The sequence below is a fragment of the Rhinoraja longicauda genome, chromosome 2 (assembly GCF_053455715.1).
Source record: "Rhinoraja longicauda isolate Sanriku21f chromosome 2, sRhiLon1.1, whole genome shotgun sequence".
NCBI lineage: Eukaryota > Metazoa > Chordata > Chondrichthyes > Rajiformes > Arhynchobatidae > Rhinoraja > Rhinoraja longicauda.
Genome location: NC_135954.1, coordinates 23,382,792 through 23,399,903, shown reverse-complemented (window position 1 = coordinate 23,399,903; position 17,112 = coordinate 23,382,792). Strand labels below are relative to the sequence as shown.

General features: G+C 42.1%; 1 protein-coding gene across 1 annotated transcript; it reads right to left on the bottom strand.

The window, feature by feature from the left end:
• Positions 1–2,507: 2,507 nt before the first annotated feature.
• LOC144609079 (forkhead box protein F2-like) lies at positions 2,508–7,251 on the bottom strand. Its single transcript, XM_078427447.1, has 2 exons — positions 5,811–7,251; positions 2,508–3,283 (listed from the first exon to the last, which is right to left on the bottom strand). Exons 1-2 carry the CDS (start codon positions 6,790–6,792, stop codon positions 3,120–3,122), a joined length of 1,146 nt encoding a protein of 381 aa, XP_078283573.1. The 5' UTR covers positions 6,793–7,251; the 3' UTR covers positions 2,508–3,119.
• Between the last annotated feature and the right edge of the window lie 9,861 nt (positions 7,252–17,112).

Here is a 17,112-nt window from a genome sequence, read left to right as displayed (position 1 = left end):
ATTGAATGGCGGTGCTGGCTCGAAGGGCCGAATGGCCTCCTCCTGCACCTATTGTCTATTGTCTATTGTCTATTGTCTATTGTCTATTGTCTATTGTCTATATACATTGTATGCGGCAGCTCTAGAATATAAACGGAATCGCGAAATTCTGTCACACGAAATAACGCACAGAAAAAATGCATCGGCCGCCTCACAATTAAAGGAAAACCAGGAAACCTCTCAGGCCAAATGATCATTTTGCGAACGAGTGGGGCCAATTCCACCATTAGCCCACCTTTCCGTGGGTACAACGCGGTTTGTAAAATAAATAATCAACGGTGGAATGTAAAATCCGACCACGTTAATAAATATACAACCTAACTTTAAAAGTTGAGCGAATTTTGTGCAATGATCGTGTGTAATATCAAAGCCGTCGATTCGCCCTGTGCAGTAATTCGAATAAACAGAAATATTTTAACATTTTGACATTTATACATGACACCCGGTGCGCACTGTTGGTGTTCTTTAAAGACGGCGAATTGTTTCAGAACTCAGTTATATCCGCTGAGATGATAAGATTTCAGACACCACAGACCCCAATGCTCGTTAAATATTTTATTTCTGGTCAGAAAAAGAATAAATGATTCTTTTATAACTGTCAACTTTTCTGTCAACCTTTATAACTCCAGGGACTAAATTTTGTCTTCTCTATAGTAACTTTATTAACTTTATTTATATGCTGTAACTGTAATTCTTTTTTGTGCACAATCCGCAGGCATTGCCACTTTCATTTCACTGCACATCGTGTATGTGTATGTGACAAATAAACTTGACTTAATCATAGAACATAGAAATAATGCAGCACAGGAACAGGCCCGACCATGATATTAATTTAAAGTACAGTAATTCCCTCTGCCTGCTCATGGACCATATCCCTCCAGTCGCTGCCTGTTCATGGGCCTGTCCACTCCATCATTTTGTGTCTACCTGCCCATAAAAACTGCAATCGTATGTGCTTTCACCTCCAACCCCGCCTCGGCAGCGCTTTATCGGTGGAAAAAAAAGCTTAGAAAAATCTTTAATCTTTCCCCCTCTTATCTTAAACCTATGCCCTCTACTATATACGGTAAAAAGATTCGGACTGTCTATTCAATCCATGCCTCTCATAATTTGACATACTTCTTCCAGGTCGCTCCTCAACCTCTGACTCTCAGAGAAAACAATCATGTTTGTACCTCCTCTTTTTATAGCTAATAATCTCTAATCCCGGAAACATCCTGGTGAATCAATTTCATTTACTTCTCCAGATTTGCATTCGTGCAAGGTTTAGAAGTGCTAAGTCGCAACAATGCGAAGCATAGTCTCGTTTTATGCAGCAGCTTTAGCAGTTTTTTGTTCGCATTCTTTAAACCAGCGACTAGAATGTACGGAAACACAAACACCGCCGTTTGAAGATCGGACCCGCAATCTGTGCGTGTTAAAATCATCAGGGCTAAGTGCCGCTCTCTCGCACTTCGCTGCACATTGAAGAGGCAGGTCTTGATGTTAGTGATTATGAATGCTTATAGAGGGGAAATGTGCTGAAGACCATGGCAGAAGGGCAAAGTGGCACGAATAACACTTGTAAACGACAAGCCTATTATGCTGGCGGCGATGGAGTGGAAAACAGGCGCGTCTGAAGGTCTCTCGACCTCCTATTGAAGAGGACGTGTATCTGGTGCTAAATTTGTCCAGACTCGTGCCTTTACTGCTTCGGGGTCACAGTGAATCGACTCATCTCCGCCTCGGACGCCTTCTTTACTTTCCATTTCAATCATTAACTTTTTCTGGAGTTGTCGAATTTATTAAAAATTGTTAATCTAATCCCACAAAATATAAATAATAGAATACCTTTAGTGCTTCCGAAAGTGAAAAATCTGAATTTGTCCTTCATTGTATAACAGCCGCTCGGGTGCTGTAACCCTATCTGGACCAAAAGCAATCCTGCCTCAAATGTAAAACGATTGTCAATTGTTGCTATTTCGGACGAATTCCTTGTGCCAAAACATTCATCCTTAAAAACACGCTTAAATCGGATCATTTCGGATTGTTAGGCTCATCATTGGCGATTCTAACGCACACGTCGTATCAGCGAATGTTCACACAAACAATGACCTTAAAGTTTTTTGACACCGAGCCGTTGTGTTGTTCTACTTTTATTGCGGTACAGCCCATCGACTTTGCCATCGCGTTCCTTTATCAAATCAGCCACAATAGGATGTTTTAATTTGCGTTGCTTAAATCAGTCAGTAATGCAACCTGCATGTTTTACTTCTGTTGTTTATAATAACAAAGCCCCGCAAAACGCAGACAGCAATAGGCAGCACCGCTGGCAAACAGCAGTCACTATGAAAATTACACTAGATTCAAGACAGTGGGCTTACACCATGGGAGCGTGGGTGAATGACGCACATTTCAGCCGAATTGTGTTGATTGCAAGACAAGTGTAGTAAACGTGATTCGGATCTTTTTTATTGAAATTAGTTTTTAACATCAAAATCTTTTGACAATGATTCATAAGTATACATTTTCAAGTGCAATTATATTCAACTGTATTTATTTATAAAAGCGTGCATACATGTGCCTTATTATATTTTATGGCAAACAAAATCTATATTCCTCGCAAAATCTTACCAATCAGTATGTAATACTGTCAGAGTATCAAGTTTGACGTTTTGATTTCAAAATGTATATATAAATAGAATGCACTAAAGCTCATCACTAAACATCCAGCTCGTTAATATTGATATAAGAATCGAACGCTGCTATAAAATAATTGGGCGCTTGGCATACGCACCACTTCTTCATTCTTAACTAATTTGACGAGTCATCCAGATTGTCTTATCCTAAATTATTTCTTGTTTGGATCCACGGAACTCAAACAAAGGAGACGATTCGCTTTCTTTTTTAAAAAAATCGTCCGCAGCGTCGCTGATCGAGAAATACTAACATGTCCCCAGCGGCTCATTTATGTTGAAGATGACGGGTCGATGTAAAGCTTCCAACTGTGGCATGTCGTGCCCCGGCTTGGATTTAACATCAATAATGATAATACTAAAAATTAAATATGCACTAAATCGAAGCTGATTTAAAGAAGGTTTTCACATGACGCAAGGTTTGATGTCCTGGCACACGCTCTGGTGGTGGTGATGGTAGTATGACCCGCTAGCCGATGGGTGGAAAGATGAAATCCCATTGAAATTGAGCACAAAATCTTTTCTGTCACACACTGGCGAGGAGTGAGTCTGATAACGAGGTAGGCCCACTGAAACGGTAAAGAATGAATTATCACCCAGTGCTTATTTCCACAACATTAATTTCCTTGTGTACTTCATTTTTTCAGCTAATGCATACTATGAATATGTATTTATTGATGCTTCTTTCCCACAATTCTACGTACAATTGATTGTGCGCCACTTTTCAACGTTGGGAAGGGAGGGGGGGGGGGGGGGGAGGTTGAGATTCTCGGCAACAATGAATTCCTTTGTGGGACCCTGGCACTCGTTTAAGGAGTTGACAGTTGTTTCCCAGATGTTAAATCCACATGTGCGTTACCGCTGAAATTTCCTCCGCTGTATAAAGATAATGTTTGGTGCACTCTTCTGTTTAAAGACCACATACAAATAGTGACTACCACGCTTCTTGTTTGATCTGCAGTTCTTAATCTAGTTTAACGTCATCCTTCCCCCGAATATCTCAAAATGTATGCATTCCCAAATATCTCAAAATGTATGCATTAAATTTGTTAAATGACATTGTTTGATTCAATATGCTACACTAATTAATATTATCCCCAAAAAGCTTTTCATTTAAAAAAAAAATCAAGAACCATATTCCCTGGGCGCCCTGATTGGTGAATGTTATATTCTGTTTACAATGAGATAGAATGAAACCCGTTCTCAATTGCAGCTTCTTTCAATAGTTTGAGGATGAATAGAGATGGAACATTTTTATTACAGCGAGGGGGAAAAATGCATCATAAATTCTACCTGAATTATTTATCGTGTTAAATAATGACATACAACTAAATTAAACTTTTCTCCAAACAAGTTCTGAACTGCACATCAATAATCTCTAATCTTCATTCTAGATGTGTATAATTTCTCGATCAGTTGGTTTATAATTAACTAGTACTGAAACGGAAACCAAGCTATTTTATGTTTGAACCATATTCCACTCTTCGAGATACCTTGTTTCTATGAAATCGCAAAATAATAATAATTTCAGTTTGTCATTAATTAATTAGCCGACAGTATTACATATTATATTTCGGGGTTTATGTGATCGGGTTGTGTTAATATTCCATCCTCACCGAATAAAGCTGTCAATGTTAATTGTAACACTTCAGCAGTCATTGTTTTAAAAATATTCTCAAACGTGTATTATTTGAGTTCCAGGTTGCGCAGTTGAACCTAAGTGATACAAAAATATGAACACACCATGCAACCTGTATGATTCCTCTGCCCAACTGCGGATCTACAACTATTTCCCCCCTATGTCTTTTAGTAATCTTGGTTACTTTTATTTAGAGGCCCATGGTTTCACGTTTTGACTGTCTTTTTTAATAGTCTAAAAGGAATTGTGAAATCCAAGGCATAAAAAAAGCACACAGCACAATTTTTGCTTGGACTGAGAATGAATGGAGCCGATACAGATGTCTTTTTGTTGGCAGTTGCCGACCAGCAGTTCCCAGAACATTTTTTTAACAGCATCAGCTCTCATCTGGGTTAAGTCAAGCTAAAATCCTCTTCAGTGTGGTCCGGCCGCGACTGTCTTTGTTTAGTTAACCTCCCCGACCCACATTTTCAGCGACTGTTTGGAGAGTTCTGCCTCAAGTCTCCACGGTTCCTATACATCTTGTAGACGTTGTTATTTTTCTCTTTCGCCATTTCAGCAGAAATGTAAAAGGGGCAGGAAGGTGTTGTGATAGAACGATACGCGATAACCCCAGATAAGGGGCGCTTTTTACCGTTGAAGTTAGTGTTATGCACGGAAAATAAATAAAAAACAAGGCTGCCAGCTGTTCTGAACAGGGGATATACGAGTTTATGGCATGCTTTAAATTTAGGTTTTATATCTATTAAGGTATACCTTTTTAAAAATATCATTACTTGGTGCATCATTTAAGTTGGCGGTATTTGCATTCCAACAATATATTTTATAACGTATTTTTAAACAATATTTGAATCTATTTGAAACAAAATTACTACCATGCTATGCAATAAACTGACAGTAAAAAAAAATATCTCCAAGTGTTATGACAGATCTCACCATGACATTAACCTATCCCCGAGTGCACTAGAAGATTGTTGTTATTGCTTTCAATTATTTAATTATGGGTTGCATTTGCCTCCTGCCTGTTTAATTTTGTCCAACTAAAGTGAATGTTTGGAAATATGTTGTTAATTGTTAGATTTCTCTCCTACTTCATTTCTGTCCCCTCAGATTTTAATACGGCCACCCCCTCTCCACTCGCCCCCCCACCACCCCGTTTATTAATTGTACTTTAACCGTTTGCTCTTCATTAATGTTTTCCAAAGGCAGTTATGTATCTGATAGAAAACAATAATAATACCAAAAATCGTGCGTGTTTTGACTTGCTTGCATTAACAAACCGGACTGCAACGTTGCAGTCTTTGGTCATCTGAGATTATTTTAGAACTCGTCACGAGAAATACCAATTTACATTTAAAAACAACACCTAGCTAATATTTTGTTTTGCGTGCAAGGTAAATGTGGAAACAATGTGCAACATATATATTTCTCTAAACAATTAATACGTAAAAATATACCTGTGATTTCTGCGGGGTCCCTTGTGTTTTGATGCAGGTAACTTTGGTCCAGCGAGTAGGTGGACATGCTGGAGTGAAGGCTGGAAGGGACGGAGTTGATGGGGCCCAGGCTCTGCTGCTTAATGTACGGGGATCCTCCCGAGGATGACCATGGGGCAGACGAGGCCGAGTATGGCGAGTGGCACTCCAGCGCACTGGCCACAGCGGGGGAAGATGGCACCGGGCTACTGCTGCTATCGGGACCATACTCTCCACCGGAAGACACGGGGCAACTGGCCATGTAAGTGGAGCCAGGGTTAGGGGACATGTGGGGGATATGATGCCCACTGCTCAGTCCATCATAGTTTCCTGATAAGGAATTGCTCATCATGCTGAGGCTATTCTCCAGGTTGTAACCGTTGGCGTGGCACGACAGCGAAGCAGCGGAATTCTGGAAGTCGAAGGTTTGGGGAATAATGGAGGGGCCAAATCCCAAGCCGTTCATCATCCTGTACATGGGTTTGAGCGTCTGACACTTCCTACGGAACCCTCTGGGTCGACGGCGAAAGGAGCCTTCCTCAAACATGAATTCACTGGCAGGGTCGATGGTCCAGTAATGCCCCTTCCCTGGCCTGCCGAGTCCTTTGGGCAACTTGATGAAGCATTCGTTCAGCGACAGATTGTGGCGCACCGAGTTCTTCCATCCCTGGTAAGACCCTCGGAAGAAGGGGAACCGGGTTTGCAGGAACTGATAGATCTCGCTCAGGGTGAGCCTCTTGGTCGGGGAACTCTGTATAGCCATTACGATCAAAGCGATGTAAGAATAAGGGGGCTTCTCCGGCCGCCGTAATCCACCGTTGGTCTTCTTGACTTTGGCCAAGGCGGAGTTTTCCATCGCCGGCGACTGCTGGCTGATCAAGGCCGATTTTAACACTCCGGGAACCGGGCTGGACCGCACAGACGCCGGAGGATCCAAATGCTGCTGCGGGTTCTCAGTCGTCATCTCTTTCTTTTAAAGGAAAAGTATGTAACCCGGAGAGTGTTGCTGGGCGGGTGGGGGTGGGTAATGAAATAAAAGTCTCTTTTTTTAGACTACTAATGATTGCTGCAGACGCTACGCCCTATTTAATATAACTGGACCGCGGGACATTTATTCCACTGGAAATACGTCAAAACACAAGACTCCTATTTAATCGGCTGCACACACTGGCTTCATTTCTGGATCCCCCGCTCCTCACGCTCGGACGGATGCAGATATGGACGATTCGGTTTCAGATTCGCCTTATTCTCGAGGTATGCTTGCACAGGCCTTTCCTTTGAGGCGGCGAGCGGTTCATGTGCCGACGTTCGCTTATGTTCCCCTTCTAGGAAACTTTGCAAACAACAGAAAAAAAACCCCCACGCGTTCCGATTCCTGGCAGCAGTTCAGTTTGCCCCCGAGATCACCGCTCCGTCCCCCACCTGGTGACCATCCCAATACCGAGCCCTTTAAGAGGAAGCGCGGAGAGGTCCCACTGTACTCCCTCCCCAACAGCCCTTCTCTTCGCAGTGGCTGCTGCAGCCAAAGAAAACCTGGCCACCTATCACTGAGTAAATCTCCTCTCTAAGCCTCCTCCTCCCGAATGAAACCAGATTCCAGCCGACCACTGAGCACACTCCAAACCATCAGCGGCCGCGGGTACATTGTTTCAGTGCTGTGTAGCAGACAATCCGCCCCAACTAATCCATCCACGCAATTAGTCCGTTCATCAATCTCATTTAAACAGTTCAACTACGACTGGCATATCAGAGAAAGAGAGCATTCCATTATATTGGCTGTATATCCTGGCAATCAAAATATATCCAAAATGTCTTTTGAGGTATTCCAGACTTATAAAGGAATAGATTCCTTCACAAAATGAAGCTGCAATATATTTGCCCCAGACAATTTTGGAACGGCTAACATAATACGAATACGTTGTTTTCCTATCATTGTCGATTCAATTACTTATTATTTCACTTATTTTGCCGCAACTTCCCTTTGACTTTAATTTTTCCACTCATCTCTCTCTATATATTAGTTCGAGATCACCCCGTATGGAATTTGCATTGAAAAGATCCACTGTTAGTCCTAATAAATAGTTTTGATGCCTCGTTAAAACTAAATGCTAATTCCGTGGCGCCACTGTCATCTTATGGGTGCAAAGGGCTTTAAAAGAAAGAAGATGCCAACAAAATTATGAAAATTGCGAATCTCCTCGTCTGATATTTCTGTCACCCACCTTTGATCAATTATCACATTATACTCGTTTCTCGGCAAACCTTACACATAAAACTCAGGTGTCTTCCGAAGGAGTTGTAGCTATTGTAGCTAATCGTAGCCGATTTGCAAATGATGTCAAAGATAGCTTTCCGAGAATGGCAAAAAAAAAAAGTTTATCGTTGATCTCCCCAAATCCCTTCTCAGACTCTCGCACATAATGATGAAGCACAAACACGGATGCACACGCATTTACACTCGCATCCACACAGCAAGTTTGCTGAGGTACTCGCACGTTTGCATGCACACAAACTTTCCTTTTGCTCCCAAGTTCGCACAACCTGTATTCGCCCAAATGCTTTCCCAGCAACCGTGTACATTTTAATAAACGGGATTTTATTTATGAATTGGTTTTAATTGCACGGTTTTATTCCGCATTATGTGCTGCTCAATTATTTGTTTTGCACATTGACCTGGTGCATGACTGTCAGTATTTAATTTAAGGTAGAACGGCGAAAGTAAAATTAGATTTTATAATGAGGAGCGACCATACAATACTTAAATGAGTTTCAACAATCCATGCAAGGGACATGCATACTGCTTCATTTTATCGTGTTCATCTTTGGGTTAAAATACATTTCGTTTTGAATCGAATCTACGATCAAAATGCCACTCTGCAGCACAAAGGCATTTTTTTCTATAATATCAGACACGTAATTCTATTAATATGCTGGATAACATTCCTTCACAAAATTCGTTTCACAGAATCGGTTTGTTTTAATTGGCACTCGTGCATAATTGCCGTAATATCAACTAAAATAACTGAAAAAATGCAAAGAATAGGATTTTTAATTTCTGACAATAAGGGAGATGGAAAGACATATCCGAAAACAGTGAGTGGTTAAAAGAAAGAAAACGAATGGCGACAGGACGTAGAGATTAGAGAGAAGTAGCGAAAAGCACATCTTCAGATAGAGAAAGAGAGGGGGGATTATATAGGGGGAGGGGTGTTCGGTTGGTGTACGTTCTGTTGTAGTGCGTTGTATTGGATGAGACCTGTGTGTATGGGGTATTGTTCCTGATAACTAAATTTGACATGAGTGGAAGCAGGCCTTTTCCATCAAACTTTGCCTGTGCCACACACAGAGCGTCGGTGTCAGTTTACTGCTCCAGTCCTGCAGGCAACTTTCCCCCTGAGCGCTACAATAATTAGACAAAGAAAAGCAAAATTAACTTAGCAGGCGTCGACAGCTTCCTCTTGAGCGCAGCCAGCATTTGCAGGGATTTACGCAAAATGGCTCGATTGTACCTGAACTCAATCAACAAAACTTGCTTTAGTAGCAATAACACAACTTCTAGTTACTAAATTCTGCTGAATGGAACTTTAAATTCTAAAATAGAACAAACAGTCAATCGTTTTGGTTTAGTTAATACCTGTAATTTGGATTGCAATGTACATTGTTCTGTTTTCGACATAAAGTTTATCTGGAAATATAGCCGTTTTACTCAATCCTTCATTCACTTTTATATCGATAAACGTAGGCATATTTGACGTATGTACACGTTACAATTGATTAATGTTTCCCTTCTGATCCTTCACAGATTGCAGCATCAGTTCCTTACCTATCTTCCTTTGATCGTCACCTCCAACACTTCCAACTTTTCCCATTCCATATTGTAACAAAGGCGCCCATTTAAGTCTAAACCCCTAATCTGTCCACTGATTTTTGTTCATTGATTATCAGCATTCTGCAGATTCATTTAAAAGAAAATATCGGCGACCAAAATATGAAATATTTGGAAAACTCGCATATGGATACCTCCAAGTTTATGACCAGCTGTCGTGTTTCACAGCACTGTGCAGTCAAGACTAAAGAGCTTTGTTTTGCTTATCTGGGGATTAATGATGCACAATTATGAGTGCATTGTGTTAGTTTGATATGAATGTTTTATTGAAAATCTTGACGTTTTTCAGCTAATTAATTTTTTCAAAGAAAGAAGGTTTCCATGCACCATATCTCAACTATCTTCAACAACGTGTCGGAAGATTAATCCATCTTCCCCCATTGAATCGTGCGTCTTGGTACTTTTACAAAGCGCTGTATATTTATATTGATATGGAATGCACGATTTGAAATCGAAGTCTTTGTCCAAATTAAACGTCGGTTCAAATAAATCGATTACAATCGTTAATTTCGGTTGTTGTTTTAATTTCGCTTGTGCAGTTGCGTCTCAGTTTGAGTAGCATGCTAAACTCTTCGGATCACATTCTGACCCGCACAAGTTAGACAAAACATAAACACGGACGTTTGGAAGCCGTATTGTCTGGGAAGAGTTACACTGAAATTATTTTGAATGGAAACAATAACGTCAACCCTTTTGGGTGGTTATATTGAACTACTGTTAGGGAAAACATCACTTGACAAACAAGGTCTTGTGTTTTATCCTGAAGGGTGCATCTAATTAATTGACGTTTGACATTTCAAACTATCCGAGGCAATACATTTGATTTTTAGAAAGAAATGCTATTGCAACTGGTTTAGTAATAAGAAATGACGACAAATGTTCTGAAAAATCCCACGCACTGAAGAGGAAGGCGTCTATGCATGCCGTTAGACATAATATATTAAAACGGGCTGGGCTGTACAGTAATTCGGAGATGCAAGGTTTCAAGTCTCCTCAACTTAGAATATGATTTTTTTACGATGCATGAATTTTTTGTTTAAATTCGGTGAGGTTTTTGGAAATTGGAAATGGTCAAGTGAAGGAACAGTATGACTCGAACACTCCTTCCCGAAATCTTGATAAGGTGTCCAATGGGCTAAGGCCTTTTGAATCACCAGTTGTTGATGACTGAAGAATGGTCCCGACCCGAAACGTCACCCATTCCTTCTCTCCCGAGATACTGCCTGACCTGCTGAGTTACTCCAGCATTTTGTGAATAAATACCTTCGTGTTGATGAATCCTGTTTCGTTTATATCAAAGATGTATCGATAAATTATTTCACAGTCGAATTATTTCCCACTTCATGTGTAGGAAAAAAAACTGCAGATGCTGGTTACAATCGAAGGTCGACAAAAAATGCTGGAATAACTCAGCGGGTCAGGCAGCATCTCGGGAGAGAAGGAATGGGTGGCGCTTCGGGTCGAAACGTCACCCATTCCTTCTCTCCCAAGATGCTGCCTGACCCGTTGAGTTATTCCAGCATTTTGTGTCTACCTTATATTTCCCTCTTCAACCTGGTGAGCTTCCTTCATGCGACATACAATTCAGGCAAGTTGTTTAATTTATGAACGCCCCGAGAGTTGGCGGTGAAGGTTGTCACCACCTTTTAAGCAACGTCGGGCACCGCCGTGCGTATATTTGCTGCATTGATCAATGAACGGGCTGACCAAATACTGACTCTTATCTGACCACCTCCATGCTTTCGCCACTCTCCTCTTTGAAAGCGGAAAGCATTTGGCAACACAAGTATTTATCTTTGTTTTAATTGCCTAGTGTCATCACGTACTTATTCAAGGGTCGACTGGTCGGTGATAGCGAAGTCCGAGTTAACATAACAAGTGCGAGCATTGCTGCGGTTGTAATGGTAACGTCGCTTGTATTTAGGGACAATCTGAAAGTACCTGTTTTTCTCTGGTGGGGAAGGAGTATATAGAAATCTATTTTAAAAGATGATGTGTTTATAAAGTCCATATTCAATAGTTGCATGTGCGTTGACAGACTGCGGAGATCCCTTTTCACGGTCTCACCACACGGCTTTTATGCACCTCCAGTTTAAAAAAAAATGTGTTCCCTGTCACCGATTCCTGTCAAAACACAAAACGGAAAAACTAAATTAGGACAAGTCTTTCAACACACCTGTAGCTCCAATGCACACACTCCTAACAATTCAGAAATAAAATCTCAAAATATTGATTCCAGTTCCCTCAGAAATCTCAAATCAATTTCTGCAGCGGTCTTGTATTTCGGGATAAATACTTTTTCAGGACTTACATTCATATGGAACAGGGTACATACAAATGTGCACAAATGTCAACGTGTTCGTGTAGCTCTTCTTTCGTTGTTCATACTTCGCACTAGATCAGAAATTTCGGATGGGGGAATCAGGGAGCGAATGCGATGTCACTCCGAACTCTCAAATCCGCTCAGCTGTCCCGATCACCGGTGGCGGGCAGAATGGGATTGAGATCAGCATTGAGCAGCGTTTGTTACTTTGTTCTACAGACACCCTCCGGGGACATATTTCTTTGTCGAAACAAAGAGAGAAGCGCAGGGCGGAAGGTCCAACGCAAATGAAAGTTAGAGGACGCAAATTCTATATGATTTAATCTAACAACAATCTGGGTGATTCACTTATGACTAATAAAAAACCTCAAGTAAAGAGAAGATTATGATGGAAGGTTGCAGTCTACGTAAGGTGGCATCTGGTGCTAATGCTTTGTGAATTAATTTAGTCTGGTATTCATTGGCGCTGAGGTGCCGATGTTATAACGCCCAGGACGTTTCGCTCTCAGTCACATTGATGCTGGGATACTAATATTAAGTGGCTATAACGATCAGGACCATTCCCTGATACAGTATATGTGTTTTCGATCACATTGCCGCTGAGGTACCGATGTTATAGTACCATAGGGCTAAAGACTTTTTCAAAGTATATGCGCTGTTGATCAATCCTGTAAGTATAACGGTCACAAGGCAGTTTTGAGAAATTGCAATAAATGAGTCCCGCTGACACTGATTATTCTTGCGTGATATTGGGAAGATAAATGGTGGTAAATAAGCCATGGGTCGTTTTTGCACTTCAAGGCAAATAGACGCGTTCGTGTTCATTTCATAAAAAAAGAGGATGTCATTTAGCGGTGAATTGTAAGAGTATATACGTAACATACCACCTACACCTGTACTGGATTTTTCTTGTTGATCTGCAAGTGTTCCGTAATTTTCCAGTTAAATGTTCTTTTAACATATCGCCTGACCATTGCTAATACTTGGTCTCATATGTCACCTATTTCTGATAACACAAGGCGACAGAATGTTGACATTATGAATAAACGAGGTCTATGTAGCAGATAATACATACTTCAACACGGTTCCGTTCAATGCAGTTCAATTAACGCCCAATCCATTATAATTAACTTAAATTTGTAACAATTTATTAACCACATGCCAGTTATTTTTTTTGTGGCTTTCTGTTGTCGGATCAAAACGAATAATAATAATGTAATAAATTCGAATTATGATCCGCTGTTCGCAACCTTGGAATCGTATGGAATTTAAAGCGCACGAGGACTTTATTTGTACAAGGTATAGATATTGCTCTCCAGAGGTGCTGCCTGTCCCGCTGAGTTACTCCAGCATTTTGTGTCTATCTTCGATTTAAACCAGCATCTGCAGTTCTACCCTACACACGGATATTGGTCTAATGGTCTGCGAGTGCGTTCAGATGATTTCTATTTACAGGTACAAAATCCAATGCTAATAACAAAACAACCGGTCACAATAAGTTTCAAACGACTCATTCTTAATATTATTTGATTATATTTTATGTTTAACCAAACCTGCTGCATAATTTGATTTCTGGTACTAGAATGTCATTTGCCTTAAGAATCATTCTGGATGAACTAACAGAATAACCTTTTTTTTTAATAGCTGAAAAGAAAATGGTATTTTCATCTCACTGAAACGTGTTTTATATCGTCTCCACTGAATCCTGCGTCAATGGAAAAACGTGCTGGAGCAACTCAGCGAGTCAGACAGCATCTCCGGAGGACATGCAAAGGAAACATTTCGGGTCGGGTCCCTTCTTCAAACTGATTGTGGTGGTGGGGGGGGGGGGGGCTGAAAAAGAGGTGGGGGGAACAAAGCTTGGCAGACAAAAGGTGAACACAGACGAGGGTGTATGGGGGGGGGGGGAGTGGTGGTTTATAGCCAGATAGTTGGACAAAGGCCGGATATGAAAAAAGGTGTGAGACAAAAGGATTTAAGAGTTGCGAATTCTGAAGCCACATGAAGGGGGGCGAGGGGATAGATAGTTCAGGAAGGGCACGGGGGGGGGGGGAGAAAGGGGAGGAGGAGGTCGTTATACATGACCTAATTGGAGAATTCAATGTTGGCTTGTAAGCTGCCCAAGCGGAATACGGGGTTCTGCGAGTCCAGGTGGGGCACGGGAAGAGAGGGAAAGGGGGGGGGATTGGGGGTGGCGGGAGGGGGGGGGGGTGGGGGGAGGGGTGGGAGCGAGACGCAGGGGGATTGCTCGATTACCTAAGAATTCAACGTTCATATCGTTGGGCTGTAAGTTGCCCAAATCATAAATAGATACAGGTGAGCGAAGCTTTTTGACAGGCAAGATCCGTGTAAGATACGGATAGAAGAGTTGGGAATTGTGAAGCCAGAGGAAAAGAAGTAGGTTTGGGGAGGGGGGGGGGGGGGCGGCGGGTGGGAGGAGGAATGGTTGCGAGTCCGATTGGGGCACAGGGAATATGGAAGGGGTGGGGTTAATGAATGGGGACACAAAATGCTGGAGTAACTCAGCGGGTCAGGCAGCATCTCAGGAGAGAAGGAATGGGTTCGTTAACTAAATTTTGAGAATCCAATGTTGATACCATTGGGTCGTCGGCCACGCAAGCGGAATATGCGATGCTGTTCCTCCAGTTTGCGTGTGGCCTCACTCTTGCTTTGGACGAAACCCAAGAGAGAAAGTCAATATCGGGGATGGGAAGAGGAAACAAAAGCTCCGCAGCCGGGAGATCCAGTTGGCTTTGGCAAACGACCCAAATGCTCGGCTCAAAGGTCGCAAAGTCTACGCTTGGTCTCGCCGACGTAAAGGAAACTCAGAATGAAGATGATGATATTAGAGGGCACATAAACCTCCGTCTCGCCCCGAAGGGCTGCTGAGGTCTCTGTGTGGATATGAGGGAGGAGGTATAGGGGCAACTGTTACATCTCCTGCGGTTGCACGGGAAAGTACCGTGGGTGGGTAGTTTGGGTGGGAAGCGAATGCATCTGTTAGCTTCACATGCTTAATATTGTGGAGACATTTTCAGAATGATCTCTTCATTTGCATCCCAACCATTCATTCACTCGACAGTTCTGCCAGTGGATCATATAGATTGTTTTGCTCCCCTTTTTTCCATTTATTTTCTCTCATATGGCTTATGTTAGGTTTATTATTGCCACTTGTACCGGGGTAAAGTGAAAATCTTCGTTTTGCATGCTATCCAAACAGATCAGATATACCATACATAAATACAAGCAAATTAGAATCAAGTACAACAGATTGAGCAAGGGGGAGATACAGAGTGCAGAATATAGTTCTCAGCATATGTGATCTGCCTGGCATACCGTCCTGATCTGCATTTCGCAACCTCTACGTTCATTTCTCTATATTTGCACTCACGTGTGCTCATTCCGAACTGTTCCCATGCACCCATTCGCCATACAATCCTGTTTTATAGATGACCCGATGGTCGCGAAAAGCAAAGCGCTGGGGAAACTCAGCGGGTTAGGCAGAATGTGTGGAGGAATGGACGTGCAGCGTGGTAGGTCCCAAGCAGAACTGACACCAGTCTATTCCATGGACAGATGGGAGTCCCCGCCGAAACAACTCCCTCCGTGGATGCTGCTTGGCCCGCTGAGTTTCTACAGCACTTTTTTTGTTTTGCTCAAGATACAAGATTCTGCAGTTTCTTGTATCCCAATGGCCTCCCCAGTATCCATTAGCGCCAACACCCGCCCCCCCCCACCCCCACTCTCGCTCCCGCCCACCCTCCTCCACCCTCCCTGCAACTCGCAAGCTTCTTTTGTCACCTTCTGACGAACGCTCTTCAACCTGAAACTTTAAGTCAGTTTCGCTTCCCACAGATGCGGCCTGGCCCGTTGAGCATTTTCCAGTATTTTATTTTAGAAATCATTCATTATTTGAGCTAGACACAAAATGCTGGAGTAATTCAGCGGGCCAGACAGCATCTCCGGAGAAAGGGATTAGGTGACGTTTCGGGTCGAGACCCTTTCTTCAGCCTTTGGCAGTCAGTTTTCCATATTTTCTTTGACCCCATCCCTTTTGATGTCTCGTTTTCACACCTTACACATCCTGATCTCTGTGTCTCCCTCTCCCCTGACTCAGTCTCAACAAGGGTCTCGACCCAACACGTTACCCATTCCTTCTAACCAGAGATGCTGCCTGTTCCCCTGAGTCACTCCAACATTTTGTGTCTACCTTCGGCGTAAACCAGCATCGACAGTTCCTTCTTATACATTATTTGGGCTTTTCATTCGACTTACCTTTTCAGTTTAGAAAAGAGGTTCACCGTTTTTGGTTCCTGGAATACGTTGAAATATGGGCGCAGCGGTCGAGTTGCTGCCTTACAGCGAATGCAGCGCCGTCGACTCAGGTTCGATCCTGACTACGGGTGCTGTCTGTACGGAGTTTGTACGTTCTCCCCGTGACCTTCGTGGGTTTTCTCCGAGATCTTCGGTTTCCTCCCACACTCCAAAGACGTACAGGTTTGTAGGTTAATTGGCTGGGCAAATGTAAAAATTGTCCCTAGTGGGTGTAGGATAGTGTTAATGTGCGGGGATCGCTGGGCGGCGCGGACCCGGTGGGCCGAAGGGCCTGTTTCTGCGCTGTATCTCAAAATCTAAATCTACCATTTATATTGGATTAATGTTAGCTTCGAAAGTAAGCAACAATGCCCTACAAGAGAAACAGTTATGTTTATCGGCTACTTTTTCCATAAAGAATGGCTAAGAAATTATATTCTTTATGTAAATCTCCTTAATTCATTGTAGTGTTAGCTATTAGTCCATGTATAGAAACATTAAAGCGATTATTTTAAAATATTAAAATGAGTAAATTGACAATAGGGCTCAGCAAAATATTATTACCCAAATTGCCCCATATTCTATTATCGAAGGTGATTATTCTGAATCTTCCTAAAATCTGTAACTTAGTTATCCTTCTTCGCAGTTTTTATCAGCTATTTTGGCAGCAGATAAATACGTTTTAAAATCTGTTTGTAAATTCGTTACCAATATATTTACACAGATTACTCTGATATTACGGATTTGAACAATAGCCAGAC